We start from the raw sequence: 20,833 nt of genomic DNA, 5'->3' as shown, positions 1-20,833 counted from the left end.
AAGTATTCTAAAAATTGGTGGGAGAGGCGGGAGGACTCGGGGGAGTGAGAAACAGAACTTAATGAGGTGCAGGCCCGGGTCCATTGCTACCATCAGTAATGCGACCCAACAGGTGGGCCAAGCCAAAGGGATCAGAAACAGGTCTACTTTTGCCAAGTTCGCACTCTGCCCGCAGCGACTGTCAACTAATGATAGATTAGACAAATCTGATTGCTCTATCAAAACATTCATCTCAAATCTTGATTAGTAAGCCTATTGAATTATGATTAATTCACAAGGGTGTTGCTGACAGATAAGATACTTTATCTGACAATGTGTACTAGTTGCTTTGCCTGAAGCCAAAAACGAAAAAACATACAAAACAAAACACCAACTCAAAGTTGCTAGCAAAAGAAACAGTATCAAGCACAGCACATTGAGAAGGATGAGGCTTCATGTATCTTTTAATTTAATAAAGAGCTTGCTTGTGGGAACCCGGCCTTGATACAAAAACAATAGGGATTTAGGGAGAGAAATATACTGAGAACAATATACTGTCAATAAGAGAACAATGGGGCGCCTTCTTGCCCTTTCAGCCAGGAGTATGCAAGAGACGGTAACTGGGTAACTCGGGAAGTCTTTAGGAGGGGTCATCTCAGTTTTGGTGACATCCCAGTTAGTGTGGCCAGAGGCAGAGCAGAACTTGCATGCCCTTTTCCTGGATTACCATCCAGTTAACTCTCCTTGTCTGCGGGATGAAGACATCTGCATATAGACATAATCAGCAGACCTAAACTCTTGGGGTTTTCAGAGGTGGATTTTTCTGTTATCCCTAGGGACTGAAGTGATGAAGAGGAGGGATGGGAGTCGTACTTTTGTGTCTTGTTTTCTTAAGAAAAGGAATAAAAATGAGAGTTAAATATTTTTCTTCCTTTTTCTTTTAGTTTCGTCTGAAGCAAAGAAACATTCAATATGATATGCATTAAAGTTTGAGTTTAGTACTTCATGACTAAATGACTGAGGGAAAACTAAAACAGTATCACTCATTCCCTTATCAAGCCAGTTCATCAGCCCCGAACCCAAACATATCAACCAGTCCCTGTCCATTTACAGCTTTGCCAATCCCCAAATTCAGCTGTAGTTATTGTAGGGGGATGCGGGCGGCGGGGGTGGGGGGGTGGGGTGGGGGTGTTGCGGGCGGTGCCGAGGGTTATGCAGAGTAAGAGGATGCTAAGGACTCAGACTCTCATGTAATTTTAGACAGTATCATTATCTTATCCCAACCTTATGATTTTACCAAAAGCCTAATGTCCTATCATCATGTTTCTCTTTAGCTAGTATTAACCTTTCAGTGACTTCTCTCTTCTTTCTCTCTCTCTCTCTCTCTCATAACTATCCTCTCTCAATCAATTGTGCACTGCAGATGGGGTCAAGGAAACCTACTTCCTCCTTTGATAGCCTCCAATGTTTCTACTCTTGGGAATAAAAGTGCTTAAATGGAGTTATATTCTAGGAAAATCAATATATGATTACCGCAAAGATTGGTATTGATTGTCCTGTTGCATTGCAAAAAGGCTAAAGAAAAATGGCATGGCACATTTTCCTTCAATTCCTACTCCACGGAGTTTTTTGTGAATGTTTTGGGCAAGAAGAAAATGTTGGAACTTTATTTAATGACCTAAAGTTTTCATCGTTCAATCTCCTTACTTCTCTCTCTACCCTAGAAAATGCTGCATTATTACTCTCCTGGCTTCCTGTCTATGCTACCAGCCCACATCAGGGACTGCCGGGAGAGTTCACAGAGCTGGAGTCTGTCTACTTCAGACAAGGGGGCTGTGCCAGAAACTGCCGGTTGACTTCTCAATATCCATTCTCCTCCTCTCCCTCCCTTACAGAAACCTGATTTTGTTGGGAGCAGCAATGTACCCAGCTGAAAAATATTTTTCAGTTTCCTTTATCAATAGGTGTGACTAAGTAACTATGTTTTGGCTAATGGAATCTAGATGGAGATTGTTGGGTAGGGCTTCTGGGGAAGTTCCCTAAAAGAGGGATAGGCGGTGACTCAACTGCCAGGCACATTTGTCTTCCCTTCCTTTCTTTCTTCATCCTATTTGGAAAGTAGATGAGATATAAGAGCTGCAGGGGTTCTCTTGGGACCATGAAGGAAACCTGAAGATTGAAGCTATGTCAGAGCAGAAAGAGTGAAGCAGCCGTGAACACTGGTGACGCTGTGAGGTCACCATAATAGCCCCGCTCTTTGTGGATTTCTTTCACATGAAGGAAACACAAATCCCTGTGTGGTTTAAGCCAGTGTCTTACAGGTCTGTGATACTTGCAGCCGAACATGAGCTACTCCTTCTACAAAATGCCTGATCATGTGGGTCCTCAAAGTCATACTGACTAATAAAAAATGAGTCAACATTTATCTCTAGGGCTACTGTCAGGCAGTGGTCACTGGAGGGTCCAAACACTGCATGGTGTGTGTAATCATTTAGTTGTTTTTGAATCATCAGTGTTGAGGAGTTCCTACAGTTAATATGATCTTTAAAAAGTTTGGTGTACCTCTGTTATTTTTAGCTGTCCAGCCTCCATTTCCCTTTCTTCTAGTAACAGGACTCCAATTTTCTTTTGGGAAACTTCTCCCCCAGTGGTGTACAGTCTTAGTGGGACTGTTATCAAGGTGTTTTGGGCTCTCCTAGCAGAGAAACAGGCACAAGCCCCAGGCTGGACCCCTTTAGTCTTTGACTCTCGAGTGGAGTAAGCTTCTCCTTCTAACGGCAGCACCCGAGGAGCGTACCCGCTCTCCCGCTGCCTGAATCCTTGGAGCAGCACTGCTTCCTCTCCTGGGTCTTTTCATGGGTACTGTAAACCATGCCCTAGCCTTCCAAAAAAAGAACCTTTTTCTCTGTGGTTTTTTTTTTTTTGCTTAAGTTAGCCAACATTTGTTTCTGTTGCTTGTAAACAAAGAATCCTAACGCAGAAATGATCATAAGAAGCAAACTATAAGGCAACCACATTGCTTTTATTTAAAAGAAGGTCTTGAGAAAGTAGTTTCCAGCCTTGGCCTTGGGTAGGTAATGGCCATCTGAGGGCAGAGTCTGGCCCGGGGTCCACGGTCCCCAGGGCAAACTGCTCTGACTCCCCGCTTTAGAAGGTGCTGTCCTCAAGTCTCAATAAGATGCAACAGATGCATCTCACCCAAATCATCCTGTGGAATAATAAAAGCAGTTCCAGTTTTTCTTTGAAAAGTAATAAATTTGAAATCATTTTCCCAAAATTAGGGGACCCAGGAAACCAGTTCTTTGTCTTACTAAAAAATCAACAAACACCTGACATTCTTAATGCAGAGCCCAATATCTAAAAGCAGGGATCTTGGGTTCTCACTGAATACGAGAATCACAGAATCAGCAGGCTTCCGGCCTCCAGGCTTCAAGGCCCACGTAGATTGTTCTGGAATAGAGTTGTTTATTATTATTATAAATTAAGAGAAGGTGCTTCCAAAAGCCTCTACTTTACAGACAGAATACTCATTACTGCAAAGTTCTTTCTAATGGCTCATTGTCTAAGCAATGTAAACTTTTCACTGAATATAGACCAAAGCTGCTGATCATGGAGTCTACTGACCACTTAGCTCCAATGGACGACCACAACATTTTCTCTAAAAACTGTAGCTTAAATAGAAGGTAATATTAAATTAGGAGAAAAATTAAATTTTAGTATTAATAATAACAGCTAACCTTTGCTGAGTGCTTCCTAGGTGGCAGACACTATTCTAAAAACTTTACATATATAAAGTAATACAATACTCATAGTAATCCATTACATAGGCACTATTATTATCACCTTTACTCAGATGGGGAATAAGAAGGTTCAGATGAGGCAGAGCAGTTAAGTAACTTGCCCAATACCACTTAGTTTATAAATGAAAGAACCAGGATAAATCTCAGTGTTACTGTGATAAAACTGTATATTCCTCCAACATTGCTCCTGGCAATATAAACTACTATTACTAGTCCAGGAACCATTTCGGTAGTGTAAGGCAAAAGGCTACACAAATGTTTATGCCTCATAGTTAGCAATTACACTTCGACTAATACATTTCAGAGAAACAATCTGAATGCAGAAAACACCCAAAGAGATTTTTATTACGCATTATTCATAATAGTGAAACTAAGTGGAAGTAACTCAACTTTTCAATAATGGCGACTGATTAGATAAAATATAATATGTAACCTTAATTATTGTCACTAAGATGCATAATTTTGAAATTATGAAGCAACATGGGAAACACTTTGGTATTAAATAAAAAAGCTGGATACAAAGTTACATGTATTCAACAACTATACCTAAATTAAACAATGTATTCATATGGCTCATGGCTGGAAACTGACTTTCAAAATGAAAATAATTGTGTTAGGAGAGTGGGACTGCGGACAAGTCCTGCCTTGCATTTTCTATCATTTTCCAAATTTCAAAAAGGGGGAAAAACGAAGTTGGAAAAATGCTTTCAAGAAAAGACGAGAAATGGCACAAAGTTTCCATGGCCTCAGGATGCTTCTAGATCTCAACTGGGAAAGCCTATCGTCCTGCCTTCACTGCAGATTAACCAGAAAGCTACGAGGGAGGGGAAGCTTAGCAACGCGAGGCTCTTTATCCAGTCAAGGTAAATGAAGTTCGGCTGGTCAGGAGAGTAAATAAGATTAGTTATGGGCTCCAGGTCATCCACTCATGGAGGTCAGCGAGTGCGAGATTATTATCCTTGGTAGAAGAGCAGCAAAATAGCATTAAGGAATAAATTAATGAAAAAGGTAGAAGATTATTTGAACTAAAGCCCTAATCAGTTTAGAGATTTCACTCAACTGCTCTGCTGGCCATCAGTCAAGCTCACAAAACAAATATGCTTGTTCTCTTAAGTAATTCCAGGAGATGGCTCTTTCTTGCTTCAAAGACATCCAATCTAAGGAAAGTCATGAATAAAGTTACCCCAGTTTGCTGTTACTCCTCATACAAAACTCACTGAAGCATTAAGGTGCATGCTACTAAAATAGTAAAGCTGACTATTTTACTAGACGTATAATTGCTCGTCCTGTTTGGCCTTTGCTTCCAAATAGAACTTCATTTTATATCCATTCAGAAACACTGGATTCACGAATGTGCAAACTGCATATTTTATTAAATAAACGCAAACTAGGAGATAATGACATACATTTGTTTTCATTACAAGTAGTAATGCAATATTTCTCCAAGGCTTACTGCATTAGCATTTCTTGCCACGTTTCAAATGCCTTTGAACTTTCTGAAAAGCTACATCTGTTAGCTCCTGTGTATACAGCAGAAAGTTACCAAGTGAATTAAGTTTTAATATAAATTGCTTTGTTCACTATTAAGATTGATGTTGGACACACTGTACTGTAAGTTGCAAACTGCAATTACAATCCGTTGCAATTATCTTTGGTTGTTAATAGCACAAGATAGCATGTCACTTTCTACCAAGTGTATAATTTATCATTTGTGTTTTTTTTCGTGAACTCTTGTGGTATTCCAAATGTATAATCTTGTTGTATTTATTTCCCAGTGGTCCAACAAAATGCACAGCAAGTGCTGACTAGAACAAACTAAAAAGCACTGCTATTGACAAGCCGTCACTTGAGCGGTAATGAACATTCTGCCTCCACTTTCACCTCAACAAACCAGCAGCTTTAATTTATGATAAAGCAAAGGAGAGGCAACCTCCAGGGTTATTATACCCTCAGTGCTGTTTCAAATAAAGTAATTAGAAGGTCAAGAGACAGGTCTGGAAAGCCAAATATAAATGCAACCCTTCTGTACCGACATTAAAAAAAAAGGACTAGTGTGTTCAAAGAGCATTTTATCCATCCTTCTTCTCCAGAGCAGGGCAAGTCAATTTCTTTTTTTTCAATACTACCGTAACCAATCAGAAACAGTGGCAGCTCCATGTTTTCACTCTCTAATTTGCTCCATATGAACTATGAGCAGCACACCTACGAGAGACTGTTCTAGGAGAGCATGACTACGCAGCCCCAAAACTGATCTGACCTGTAAACTCAGGACAGGTGATTAGGGGTTTTATTCTGTTAATAAAGAAAACTCAATTGGTGAAGTAAGGGAAAGGTTCTGGAGAAATCCTAGTACTATAACAATAGCCCACAAACAAATAACTTTAAAAATCTATTTAAAAACATGCTGCTTTGAAAATGTTCTTGAAAAAAACACCTGAGGAAAAGGAGTTGGAGAAAAATGACCCTTTAAATGCATTTTGTTTTCAGTGACGGAAGAAACAATTATAATAAACTAGCATGCTGTTTCTAAGGAACTGTCTGTAATATCATCCTTCATCTTAAAGGCTCCTAGGTTTGCACACAGTGTAGTCTGTCTTTCCTCTCTTCCTTTTTCGTACTATATAACAATGACCCCACGCTAAAAATTCTCCTAAAGGCCGCGAAAGCCAATGGACCTGGACTTCACATCCAGTCTACCCCCTGAGAAGGAAGATAGGAAATTTTAGGACAACATTAACTCTTCTAAGCCAGCTGCCTTCAAACATTTTGATCCATGGATTACTTGAGTGGGAAATAATGTCCCAGGAATCTTCTCATTTCTCCCCATTAGCCTACTGTTTCAAACCCTTCTCCTGGCCCCTCAATGCAAGGAGGGGCGGGGGAGGAGGAAAGAAGGATGGGAAGGGGAGAGGAGAAGGAAGTACAGAGGGAAGGAGGGAGAGCCGGTGAGGGGGAGAAGGAGACAACCCAGAACTCGACCAGCTTCTGCTCAGGTAGCTATGGTATAGACCACGAGGGCTATGTTTGAAAAACAGTTTTAAAAAGATGAATCTTCCAAAATGACACAAATCATTCTTGGTGCCATACCTATGAAAACTCTAATAGCTACCTGAAGGCCGTTATATTCATCTTGATCCACCTCTTTCGGGGGTCTGTGGAGCACACGCTCCAAAAGCCTTTCTGAAATAGCATTTTGTTGTATAATTTTTGCTTCCAGTAATTTTTACCATTGTCTGTTCAAGCAGTCAGTATAATTACACTTGGGTAAGTAAGTGGTAGAAATACATGTAATCTCATAATTAGAACATGTAATTATGTTGTAAAAATCCTTATGAAACTGTAAAACAAAAAGTACACAAGTACAGTAGGTGGATTTTTTTTTTTTTGGTCTCCACCCAGAAAAAAACGGAAGCAGTGACGGAGTCATGTGGCAGGAAATGGGTCTACTTGGGAACTTATCCACCCGGGTGAAGGAATGAGAGCTTTGATCCAAGATCACCTTAGTATCCCTGATGCTAAACAGTATTTGCAAGTCAGGCATCGATAAACAGACAACATCTGTACCTGATCCAGCTGTATGCAGGAAATGCAAAATAGTACTGAATTTCTGAGGCACAGAGTATCTAGGCAGGGACATGTTTTCTTCTGTCATTGCTTTTCAAAATTTTTCTTACTCATTTTACACTAAAATGTAATGTTCCTAATAATTTTTCCAAGTGGGAAAATAAGTATATGAATAAACTAGATTATCTTCAAAATACTCTTTGAGGTGGGAATTTCAGCCATTTCTCCAACTCGATAAAACAAGAAGTATTTGACTGATTTGAACTCCTCGGTCCCACCTTCTTCTCTGGTCGTTCACTGGAGGTGCTAATGAGCAGTGAAATGTTCAAAACGTTGGGCTGTGCGGTGGAATAAGATGCACAGAGCCTGAGTGATTCAGACTGGAAAGCGAGACACTTTCATCAGGCTGTAACCTTCGCTCTCAGCGGAAGCCCTGACAATGGCACTACTAGCTGTCAAATCTCCACCAAACAGGAAATTCTCCAGGAGGAAAGCCAGCTCTGCTTCTGTCCCATGGGAGACCTACGTATCAGAGGTATATGAACACAGAGGAGTTCCTGGCTTCTGTCTTAGGGCCGCAGCACTGAGGTAGGTTTTTAGGAAAACGTAAAGGAAATAAAGAGCATGAACACGTACGTGAGGACCTTACACACAGGTCAAAGTCCAGTACTTGCATATATTTTGCATATATCCATTAAATATATAAACTGTTACTAAAGAATTTTAAATAGGTCTAGGGGCGGTGCCAGAGACTGAGAAGGAAAATCTTGGTGTCTGTGGGAGGCACTGCTGGTTAGCTCTCAACAACCATCTCCTCCGCCTTCCCTGCTAACAGAACCCCTATTTTATTCACGTGTTCAACGCAGAGAAAACTGAGTCCACTGCCAGCTCAGGAGTAAATCTTGGTTAATAAGCCAATAATGGTGTTTCCATTTCCCTTGCCAGTCTTTGGTTTAGGAGTGGGCATCTGTCCCAGATCTAAGCAATGAGACAGGAGCAGAGGTCAAATGGGAGTTTCCAGGAAGGATTTCCTCACTCTTGAGAAGAAGACACTAGAAGAGTTGATCTCTTTCCATCTCTGTTGTTTCTACATCTGGATGTGATGCCTGGAGCAGCTGCAGCCTTTGAAACACGAAGGAAGCCAGCAGGAGGGTAAAGGTTACAATGGCAGAGCTTAAAGGAGAAGACTCCAGGTCTTCAGTAAGATCATTACACCTATGATCATATCACACCTACAGCTGTCCTACTTCTGAACTTCCTGTAATGTAGCATAATGATTGCCCTCATTTAAGCCAATTTGCGTCAGAGCACAATTTGATACTGTACCCATTTGTCCATTATAGGGGGTAGTATGTACATTTTTATCTTAGCTACGAGCATAACAACACACCTGAATGTAAATCTCCTTCACTAAAATTAAACTGGTATCTGCATATATCACTGGTGGGGTTTTTAAAATTGGTACACTCCTTTCGGAGAGAAGTTTGTCAACATGTATCAAGAGTTATAAAAAGGCTTATAAATTTTGATCCAGTATTTCACGTTCAGCAATTTATCTCAGGGAAATAATCCAAAACATGGGGAAATATATCCTCTATATCTGATAGAGTATTATGACCCATTAAAAATGACAAGTAAACCTGCTGGTAGAGTGAAACAATTCTTATGACAAGCGAAAAAGAGAAGACTATAAAAACACTAAAACAACAACAAAGCTCACTATGTGTGTCTGTTTAAGAGCTCGGAATAAAATCTACCCCAAAAAGGTTACAGAGTTGGTGTTATGGTGGGGGATTAGGGGTAAGTTATTTTTTCCTGCTCTTTCTTTTCCAAATTTCCTAAATAGAAAAAATATATATATATATATTTGAAATTTCCACCCTATATTATTCAGCTGCTTAATACAATTTGTGGGCAATGCTGATTGAAAATGTCTGGAGAGACTGGGTTGGCCTGAGGAAAAGACTTGAGGCAGACACAGAAAGCTCATTAGCACCAGGATTTCTTCACAACTAGTTGGAGTTTTCCTTTAAATTCTGAATTTTCTTTTCTTCTTTTTTTTTTTTTTAAGGAGATGATCCTTCCACGATTTGGGTAAGGTGAGCAAGAATAGCTAACGAATATGGGGTGGTGAGCTGACACAGCATCACTGAAAGACCATTGGGGAAAACCCCTATTTCTAAATAAGAGAAAGAAAATGCCAAGTGCTTTGATTCGAGTGTTCTGCTCCAGAATAAATTGGCCTGGAAGCACGAGGGGTGCAAGGTGGGGGCTGGGAGGTATTAGTGCATTCTTTTAAATAAAAGCAGGGACATAGATGATTCTTCTAATCTAAGCCAACAATGGCACTATTGACAGAGTCCCAAAGAAGCTCACGATATTCCACATAATTAAGAGGGAATGTTGGCATCAGAGGGACCAGAAACGTTCTGTAGATTAACTGCTCACTTCATTGCTAATGACTGCCCAATTTCTTTGGACTAATTGGTGCAATCCACATTTTTGCAGCAAAGATGAAGTATCAACTTGATTTGGTGTCGATAAAAAATTGATGGATGCTTCTGACTGCTACTTCTCAACAGACATGGATTATTACTACTATAATTATCATAAATGACAAAACATGGGCAAGTGGTGATTACAAGTCTAATTCTATCTTGAGGTTTTAATAGCATAAACCACTCAGGCTCCACACTCATGATTTACTGCATCTTCCAAATCCCTGAAACCATTACCCTGGGGTGAATGCCACTCATTATCTTACCAATAATGCATTGGTTTGGTCCAACATGCAACAAATAATCAAGCCTGAGTTCTTATAAAAGCCCTTTTTAAATATATAAATCTCTGGTTTGAGGAGGAGGCATGTACCTGCCAACATCTTTCTCCCCATTTCTGGATGTAATAGTTGTAGTTTGTTCTGACAGATACAGAGGCTGGGTGTCTCAGTGTCACACAACAGCCTGCCAAGCTGTACACCAAAGCCTGGAGATGCTGTTCTACCCTCGGACACTACCAACCAAGCACCGCCAGAGTGCCATCCCCCAGGCAGAGAGGAAACCCTGTAAACCTCACACATTCCCCACAGGGTTGGGCAGAAACACTGCACCCGCAGAGCCGCCCTTCTCTGAGGGAAGAGGTCAGCGAGGAAGGGCGCGGGGAGGAGTCTTGTTATTCTGGGGGAGTACTTTAGAGAGCACTCAACGACTCGGGCTACAGTACAACAGACACTCAGGCGCTGCGGACGCAGCTCCAGTACTCGGGGCACCCTAAACAGGATTGCAACATAAAATGCCCCCCACTTCCGGGGCAACCAAAGAGGAAAGCAGCGACCGTGAAGGGTGCTGGCAACCAGGCAAGAGATTTCCCCTCTCAAACGGGCAGCTGTCATTGTTGCCACTGATTGTTGCCAGGCGGAGAGGGACCAGCGTTGCCCAATCTTCTGTTTTTTCAAGAGAAGTCAGACGTCTTCATTTGTATGTGAAATATCAGGTTTTAAAATGTTTGCAAACAACTGCATTTTTTAGCATAACGGTTAAGAGAGTGGATTCTGGGACCTGACTGCCTGGAGCTGGATGTTAGCTCTGCCAACATCTGGGACACAATACTTAATCTGAATGTCAGTTTTCCTCATGTGTAAAATGGGGGTAATAACAGCTACCCGCTTCAGGGAGTTGTTCTGAGGACGAAATGATGGAATAAATGAAGGTGCATAAAATGATCCTGACACATAACAATTACTCTACAGCTACTATTGTTACCGAAGCCTAGATTTGGCCTGATGGCTCTTAGTTCGTGACCTCTGCTGTAGGAAGAAGTGACGTACGATGCAAGAGAGAAAAATGCCCACCAGCAACCACTCTGAGGCTGGCCGCGTGAGCTGGAATTCTGTTTTCCCTACTGGCTGGAGGCTGTCTGAAGTTGGAAGTCACTTGATGAAGGCTCCGCTTTCTCATCCGACAAATAGGGCTAACAAAGAAACTGCTTCTGAGAGTGCTGGGAGAATGAAATTAAAAAATCTAAACGTGCAGGCAGCACAGTGTTTGGCGTATGGTAAACACTCAATAAATATTAACAGTCATTATTCATGTTATTTTTTAAGTTGAATTTTTCCAAAGTTTTAGAACTTTGATTCTTTCTTAAAAAACTGGTCCCCATTTTCTGCTCTCGTCCCAGTCCCTTCTGCTCTGGGCATTTTTGCCATGGGCATATAGCTTTATTATTTTATTATTACTTACTAACCATGCGAGGTTCCCCTTTGAAAATTAACCTATGCTGCTTCTTAAGGTGCTACTTCAACTATGCCAACTGTTAGCAAGTGAAAGAAATGCTGTGACCAACAGCGCTGTGTATAAACAGTCTAGGTGAGGCTCGTTCTTCGGAGTGAAAGTGGCTACCATGCTTTACGTGAAACAACTGTTTCTGTAATATGTAAATGTCTGCTAACACCCAGGTCAAGGGAAGCTGCGGTGGAAATGTCCAGGACATCTCTCTCCATTTAAAAACGCCTGAAGATCCATGTACGTCTTCTAGCATGCACTTCAGGCAAACCAGACTTGTGCGAATGACAGGAGAATGGTGTTCTCTAGTCGAGCCATAAGGGTGACGACTCGGCTCGGTTGACCAAAATCCTCACACACACCAGACTAAAGGACGTCCCCAGGCCGCCTCATGGTACAGCTCACATTGGGAGGCCCCTGTAAACCTCCTCCCTGATGCAGACGGAGAGCGCTTTGACCAAAGCACTGCGGGCTCCTGAACACCAAGTGCATACATCACCAGCAAAGGAAAATGCATTCCCTTAAAATTGTGTGAGTAAGACAGGATACAGATTAAACCAGAGTGTCAACAAGCACACGCTGCTGCAAAAGTAGACATGCTTCAAGTCACCAGAGGTCCTCTATCACTTACTCGTGACTTTCAAATACCCTTTTTAGTGCATGGAGAATCTTACGTGTCACAGCTATTTGGGAAAATAAATTACGGATATGACCTGGTATTCTGAGAACTACCAGACTGTCAGCGTAGGCTTCTGCTTCCTAACGTCAAGTTTTACTCTGTGACTCACCTGGTAAATCCCTGGCCTTCTCCACGTCGCAAATCATTGGAAGTCAGTCAATTAATACAAAAAAGCTGTGCTTTGCAATGGAAAGTCATCAGAAAATTTCCAAAAGAAATTTCTCCTCCAGATAAGAATCTCCATAGCTTTTTGTTGTTTTATACTCCTCGTCATGGATATTATAACAACTGGATGTAAATTAACTTTGTTTTCTCTGAGATTATTTAAATATTAAAAAGAGCGCCGTTCACAATGCCATCCTCACATACTTCAGGGGCCTCTCCTTGTGATGTGGAGATCATCTGATGCACAAGACTCAGAGGTGGGTGAGATGAAAGCAAGGTTCCCTCTGGAAATATTCTAATAGAACCATCTACCCTCCTTCCACTCCCCTCCCTTCCGAAAGACTCACGATTTAAAAATGCCCAAATCCAATAAGAGATATCGCTTACTGTCGGGGATGCACATACCAGAGGAAGTGCTGGGGATAAAGGAAATCTGTGAATCAGAGAAAGATGTTGGTATGCAAGATTGAAGATATACCAGCTGGCCCACTGCTTCAGCTGGTTTCCAGAGGCCAGGAAGAAATTAGTCTCACAGTTCAGTTGAAAGAACACCTGGCCATTCACCCAGAGGCACAAATTCACTGCTGAACAGGGTTATCTTTGTTTCCATACGAAACACACCTAGGAATTAACTTATTTAAAATCCTGTGACTCTCACTGTCCGAAATTGCTCGCCCTCATAAAAATCAGGAGGTAAGGATGAGGGGGCAGGGATTGGTTGTAAAAATATTAGTGTCAATGGGACTGCTTTTGAAGGCTCAGATGGTCTTCCTCTGTCTATTACAACTGGGTTGGAGTGTGTCCTACTGATTTCCCAAAATACATTTTACTGAAGATTTACAAATGTGAAGAGCCAGGAGGGAAGGAAGTGTATTAAGGCCGAAGAATTAGCACTCTGCCCACAACCAGAAAGACATATTAGAGCTACCGAGGCTGAGAAGGGCGGCTCAGCGTTCCCCTGTCTTTTGGGGCCTGCACAAAGCTCAAAGCAACAGGCAAAAATAAACTCAACTTCCTCAGTGGCATGCAAGCTTATGAGTGTGGGAAACATCATTTTACAGCTGAACCTTCAACTCTGACACTAATTCCTCTTTCTCCAAAGAAGGGTCAGGTTGAGTCTTGCCAGGAAGCACTGAGCAGTGTGGCTGGGTAGGGTGAGTCACGGAGACAGCTACCTGATAGCAGAGAGATTACTGGGATGGATTCAAGCAGACAGGCCAGATGTGTAGGTAGGAGGCAGGTCAGACAGGGTGGCAGAGGAGTCAGCAACTTGTGAAGGCAGAACGTACTGGCAAATACCACTGGCTCAAGACCTGGTGGGAGGCTGGGCAGACCCAATCTGGAATGCAGCCTGGGCCCGGGCTCTTGGGAGATAGCATCTTGGAACCAGTATCACGCACTGATCTTTGGGGAAATCCTAACCTGCTGACTTTGTTGCTCACTTGTTCTTCTTCCCAGTAAATTTTCATTCCCTTTTCTTGATCTGTTTATGGGCATCCTCTATTTTTCTTTCTTGCTCCTATCTCCCAGGCTTGCCAAGCCTTGAAATATGTTTTTTTTTTTTTTAATTGAGGTATAATTTATACATTTTAAGAGCACGATTTGATGAACTGAAAAGAACTTTTATAAATTTGGAAATCATTTTCAACTTGCAGAAAGTTATAAGAATAGTACCCCCAAACACCTGTCTACTCTTTATCCAAATTCATCTATCATTAGCATCTCCTGGATTATTTTTTTGCTGGGGCCATTCACTGGTTGGTTAAACCACCACAGTGACAACAGCATTCAGAGTGCATTTACTAAACACCCCCTGTAGAATGACCCTGAGCTTGGCGCTGGGGAGAGTACAAGGACAACAGTCTCTTTCCTCAAAGACTTTACAATTCAATTGTTAGGCACCAACAAGATGGCTACTGCCACGCTCAAATTGCTAGACTCCTTGAAAATAGAGTCTGAGCCACTGGAGATATCTTTATCTGTGGATGCTGGGGTGGGGAAGAAATTGAAAGAAACTATAGTTCCTGGCAGGAGCTATAATTTGGCAATCCAGTATTTCCCAAATCAGTCAAACAGTATCAGTAACTCGGTATATTAAGATGCATTAAGTGGGGGTAAAAAGGGGAAGGTAGTCCTTGGTCAAATATGTTTGGGAAACATTTATTTAGACAATGTTTATCAAGTAGTTTCTAAACTGTGTTTTTTCCTCAGAGCCTTCAGTGGGCTCTACTAATGGCCTTCGTGAATCTCCAAGAAAGGGTGGGGATATATAATATTCCCTATTTCCCAAATGACATTGACTAGCTCACAGGATTAGTGTTCCACTGAACACCCCTGGAAGAGTAAAGGAAGTTCACACTCACAAAGAAAAAACCAGAAAAATCTGTGAAGCAGCATGCAAACAATTGCATAATATCACAGCGCATGTCCATCAGTACTGAAGAGACATCAAGTAAGAGAGTGAGGATGATAGTCAGGGAAAGAGCAGAAGCTCAAGAGGAAGAGAGCTTTAGCAGAGCATTTCCGCAGCATCGTTGGCAGGTTCATTAGTTTTTAACTTCATCACACTATTACCACTCACAAACCTAAACTAGCTCCCAAATGCTCACTGGATCAGCCCTAGACTTATCAGAGGTAATGGAAGGACCTGGGAACCTACATTAATTGAGTATCTATTAAGTGCCAGGTGCTGCTTTCTGGTCAAAAACCTTGTAACGTGTGTGTGTTCTTGCATTGTCTGTCTTGGTCTCTGCTGTATCCTCAGCACCAGCAGAGGGTCTGACACGTAGTAGGAATTCAACGAATATTTCTGAAATCAAAAGGAATCCGTTTCATAGTATGACAATAAATTCATCAGATAGATTTCCATAAGCTACATTTAAATGCTTCCTTATCAGACCAAAGAGGTCATTAGCTGGTGGCCCACAGCCTACAGACCGTGTTTTATTTGGCTTGTAGAGGGTTTTAAAATACATTGACAACATTTAAGAGCTGGGAGGTTTTCAACAAAATCCAGATTTCCAGCGTCTTCTGAAATATCAGAAGATATGGTAACACCAGAGCAGCATTCCCATAAGGCCACACTCAGTGCAGAGCAGAGTGGTGGCTGTTGTTGAAGAGCAATTTGCCACAGTCCCTACCACTCTCTATTACTCCATACCACCAGGCCATGTCCCTGTTGCCAGTGATAACTGTGCTGGTGCTCCTGGGTATTGTAGGCATCTGAGCTTGTGACATCTGATCTATAATATCAATAATCAATCTATACAGTGCGTACTGTGTACCAGGTACCATTCTAAACACCTGTATATCTATTAATTCACAACAACCTATGAGGTGGGTATTCTATCATCTCCATTTTACAGATGAAGATCCAAGTAGAGAAGGGGCAAATCACCTGCCTCAGCTCTTGTATCTAGTAAGTGCAGAGCAGGTTTTGAACTCAGACCATCTGGCTCCAGCGTCACGCTCTTCACCATCATGGGCTGCTGCCTCTGTTACACAGCCACGCTGTATTGCTCTGATTTGTTTCCTAATGTTTTATAGATGTACTTCTTGTATTCCCCAAAGCAATACTGGCCTCAATGGCACAAAATGCATCAGATATCCTTTGTGCTGCACTTGAGTAGATTTTTTTTCCCCAAATACCTTTTGATTTCACTTGATCAGGAAGATGTGTAAGTAAACAGATTTCACAATTTCCCTAACCTCCTTCAGGAAACTAGCCGAAGTCTGGCTCTCTAAGAGCAAGCCCAGTGTTGAGCAAAGCTCCACAGGCTGGCAGCCCCACATGGTGGAGAGGGGAGCCTGCATTCACACTTCTCACACTGACAACACCACTAGCTTGCATTACACATACTCTAGGCCGATGACTGGAATACACACGTATTACGTTTCATCAGCCCCCCATTTGGTTCAGTGTGGGTTTACCCAAACAGCTGGCTTGAAGCCTATCCTTTCACTTAAATTAGTTCTAGTTCTCTACAGTTGTGATTTACTGACAAAGCACTCTCTTTATCTACTGGCGGCAGGAGAGTTTTGTCTGGGCAGAGACTGTGGTTGGTACAGTCGGGCCAGTTGGGTCATTTAGCGATTCCATGTGGGGCACCAACTAGAGGAAGGTATTTTAATTCCCAATTAATCCATATCAGCAAAAGAAATGTATTTTCCATTATTTCTTTACTGTGGATTCTGATTCATATAATATCTTAAGGAAAACACATTTTATGTTATTGAGTCTTTGATTTCCCAGGGAAACTAATAAATAATCAACAAAAATATGATTAAAGACTGCTTGAACTACCATCCAAAAAGGAACTCCAGCTGGCAAAGAATCTTTCTGATCCAAATCTTTTTATTCCTAGAAACAGAATTCTTACTTAGTCTTTCAAAAGCCTGATGAAGGCTTCAGCTAAGTTTTGACGTAAGATTTTCATATTCAAAATATCTGTTGAAATAAGGAGAGAAGGGATATGGATCTTGAAACTGCATGAGTCTGAAATAGAGCTTAGTAAGCTGGAAAGGGAAATTACTTCTCTGTAATTGGAATTTTCTCCTAAAAAATCCCTTTGAAATCATATTCAGCTACTTTCCCATTATGCGTCCCAGAGAAGCTAACTTTAACCCTTTCTGGAACTACTCATCATAAAAATTATTTGATACTTATAAATTGCTCTGGGAAGAGATTCCTGAGCAATGGTCTGTGTCATCAAAGAACTTAATAAAGAATGAGTAGTTCCCAAGAGTCCTAGACGCGTTAAAAAAAACGTATTTCAGGATACTTCCTCTGACTAGGCCACCGATGCTTACACTTATATATCACATTTATCTTGGCCATATAGTCCTAAGGCAGATGCGAGAAAACTCTCCAATGCGAGTTCCTTTACCTTTGAAATGACACAACTAAATTCTGCTCTGGTTCTTAAAGTCCTTTGAAGGCAGGGATTGTGTTTGATCCTTCTTTGTATCTTTAATGCAAGTATATAGTAGTTGCTTGATAAATGCTTCATGAATTATGAATGAATGAATGAGAGTTAGCTGGGTAAGCGTGGCATACTACTTAACTTCCGTCTTCTTCAGGTTTTCTCATCTGTAAAATGGGAATAATATCTTCCTCGAAGAACCCTCATGAGGATGAAATGAGGTAATACAAGCAATATGGACTACATGTATTATATTAGCATAGTGCTTGGGAAACTATTATATAGCTATTAATACATTAATAGAGCTGATAATATAATTAATGTAATAGTTATACACAGTATATATATAATAAAGCCAAGTCCTATGAAGGCCATTGAAAAATGAGATGAAAGAAGGTTCTCCTCCTTTTTACATCTACTTTGATGTGAAGATAAGAAACCTGGCACTGCCTTGAGGCATCCCATAACGCTAAGGCATTCCACTGAACGTCCATGTCATCAGGCTACATAGCCTCCTCACATTACGGTTGATGTCTAGTATCAAAACCAACAGAGGGCTCACCTGGCCTATAGGGAAATCCTCATGTATATGTGTGACATATCCCATTTTGTGTTGGTCCTCTTTTGTTAAGGATACAAACACATTAAATGGTATGTGGTGCCCAACATAAGTGTTTCATAATTACTAGATAGTTTTGATAGTTGTACCCTACTTCCATGGGGTCATTTAGCTCATAGTAATGATGAGCAATCAACTTAAATCTGATTTGAAGATACTTATATCCATAGAATGACTCAAAATGGAAAACTGTGCTGTTTCACTTGTGAAATTTTTAATAGGGTCTTTTCTTAAAGATGTAACATGCTAAGTAAAGATAATTAAACATTTTCCAAGCCTATTTCTTAATTATCATTTTTTAAAGTTATAACACAATAAAAATTATCTATTATTTGGAATCAAAAGTAAAATCAGTTTTGGTACAATGTCTTTTGTATTTCAACATAAACTTTGGAAGGTAGTGACTGAAAAAGTATGAAGTGTTATACAAATACAAGGTGGTATGTGAGTCATATAAGATGATCTTACTTTATCCTGTCAAGAATCGAGGTGCAGAGGCTATTCTCTGATTCAGAGTAGCATAGCTTAAGGTTCTCACAGAAATTATATTCGTTCTTAGGAAGTTAACAACATTAAACATGGCATCAACTAAAAAGATGTCAGAATATAAAACGTAAATGATTTAAGGTAATTTTCTTATAGCAAGGCTATCAACCACAGGTTATATTTATGTGGAGCAGACATAGAGCACTCTTTTTTTAAAACTTGAACTATTTCTATCATATTTCCTAGGACAATATCTCTATAGAAAATTCATGGAGTTTGATAAGATAATATCTACGAACTATTTCTAAGGACAATATTTCTAAAGAAAATTCATGGAGAGGTAGACCAGGGAAATGCAACACCAGGAACAGCAACATAAACCTCATTTCTCTACAGTATGCTTAACAGTTAACTGAACGTAATGGGTGACAATGGGTGACAGTAATGTCAATAAATTACTTTTGTTTAAACATAATATAAGATGTTGGCTAGATCCTCTCTTCCCATAAATCCATATCTAGGACCTCATGATTAGATTCGGGGCTCAAACCACAACCCTTGGAGGTGGACTTCTCTCACACAAATGTCTGCCGCCCGGCATCAGTAGTTGGCCAGTGTCCTCAAGGCAGCCAGTCCCAGAGCCTCGCTCCAGATTGGATAAAAGGCGCCATTATCTCTGGATTTTTCCCAGCATTCCATAAGGAATCACCACTGGAAAGCTTGGGCTGATATATCTCACAGAATTTCTTCTTTCCCCAGGACCCAGCACAAGGCTGCATACAGAAATGGGAGGACAGCTGGCTTTCCACATCAGAGCCACTCAAGGGAGAGAGCACCAAAGGGAGTCCACCTGCTTCCTGTGGAAAGTCAACACAAGCCTGTCTCTCTCCTCTTTGCTAGCAGGCCAGGTGCTATGCAGGTAACCTCCAACACTCCACAACACCTTCCAGATGGACAGAAAGTGGGATCACTCTGTATAGCAAAACGTGCATGGAAAAAAGCATCAGGTTGCCAGAGAGAGACTCCACAAGCTAATTCAGCGTCTCGATGTCGGAGCCATTTGAGTTTACAAATGGCAGTCCAGGTGTGCCTATGAGACATACGACAGTGCACACGTGTTGAGGACACCGAGGAAGGAACAATCACACTTCCTGACTTCAAGGGGCTTCCAATATGATGTCATAGACAAAAAGAAAATTTAAATCAACAGAAATACGATGTATAATTACAGGAGTGTTAAGAGGAGAAAGAGTATCTCAGAGACGGGATGGAAGTGACTAAAGTGAATTATGAATATTTTGCAAACTCAATTAGATCACAATTTCAAGGTCCATTAGTTTTTTTCCCCATCCTTCTGGGTCCCCTCTGCCAATTAAGAATGCTATACCTCAGCCTTCCGGGTATCTTAGGATATGTCAGAGAATGGAAATAAAGGCACCCAGGTAAATGGCTCTGAGCAATTCCCAATGCAGGGGCTGCTGTAACAAAACTGGGACATCCGCTCTCTGCTGACACGTAGAGCATGCTGCACTGCCCATTCACTCACCTAACACACACGGAGTGAGCGCACATGTGTCAGGCACCGAGCTAGGCCCTGGAGGTATGACTGTTGAGAAGATGACAAAATGCCTGCTCTCTCGAGAGAAGCTCTCACTTAGTGCTGGAGACCCAGAATAAATCAAAAGACAAAAATTTCAGAAGGGCTGGGCGCTCTGAAGAAAAGGACCAGGATGATGCAACTGCCAGCACTGTGCAGGGGAGGGAGAGTCGACTTTACGGAGGGTAGTCAGGGGAGACTTCTCTAGGGTGACATTTGAATGACAAAAGCTCGAAGGTCAGAGGAGCAGAGCACATGAGGCCAAGGGCAAAGGCCTAGAGACAGACACACTTTACATGCTGGAGGAAGACAATCGGGCCGTGTGCAAGACAAGTGAGGGGTGAGTGCAGAGTGGGGCAGGCGGCCGCCAGGTGCTGGCAGGAAGATGGGTTTTTGTTCTGGGTGTGACAGAGAAGAGGGGAAATGATACGGTCCGACATAAGGGTTTTTTTTTCTTAATTAAAAAAAAAGTCTTTGGTAGCATCTTTATTGAAATATAATTCACATTTCATATGATCTACCCATTTAAAGAGGACAGTTCCGTGATTTATAGTATATTCCTTTTGGCCCACTTCAGCCCAACAACCACTAATCTACTTTCTGTCTCTACAGATTTACCTATTCTGGACATTTCATATAAATGGAATCATAAAAGTGGTATTCTGTGACTGGCTTCTTCCACTTGGTATGTTTTTAAAATTCTTCCATATTGTAGTACATACCAGTACTTCATTTTTTTAAA

At 41.3% G+C, this 20,833-nt stretch overlaps 1 protein-coding gene across 13 annotated transcripts in view; it reads right to left on the bottom strand.

The window, feature by feature from the left end:
- Positions 1-20,833, bottom strand: part of FTO (FTO alpha-ketoglutarate dependent dioxygenase) — a 352,377-nt gene that overhangs the window by 70,584 nt on the left and 260,960 nt on the right. For 2 of the 13 annotated variants that reach the window (XM_070500587.1, XM_044760868.2), the window contains exon 9: positions 2,589-3,187. The exons of the other annotated variants lie outside the window; for them this stretch is intronic. In XM_070500587.1, coding sequence (XP_070356688.1) covers positions 3,127-3,187 — 61 coding nt within the window. In that variant the 3' untranslated portion in view covers positions 2,589-3,126. Of the gene's footprint in view, positions 1-2,588; positions 3,188-20,833 lie in introns of those variants that run through there. 13 annotated transcript variants of the gene reach the window in all.

This window comes from Equus asinus, chromosome 28 (assembly GCF_041296235.1).
Source record: "Equus asinus isolate D_3611 breed Donkey chromosome 28, EquAss-T2T_v2, whole genome shotgun sequence".
Classification (NCBI taxonomy): domain Eukaryota; kingdom Metazoa; phylum Chordata; class Mammalia; order Perissodactyla; family Equidae; genus Equus; species Equus asinus.
The sequence above is the reverse complement of the archived record's forward strand: the minus strand, read 5'-3'. Positions and strand labels throughout refer to the sequence as shown.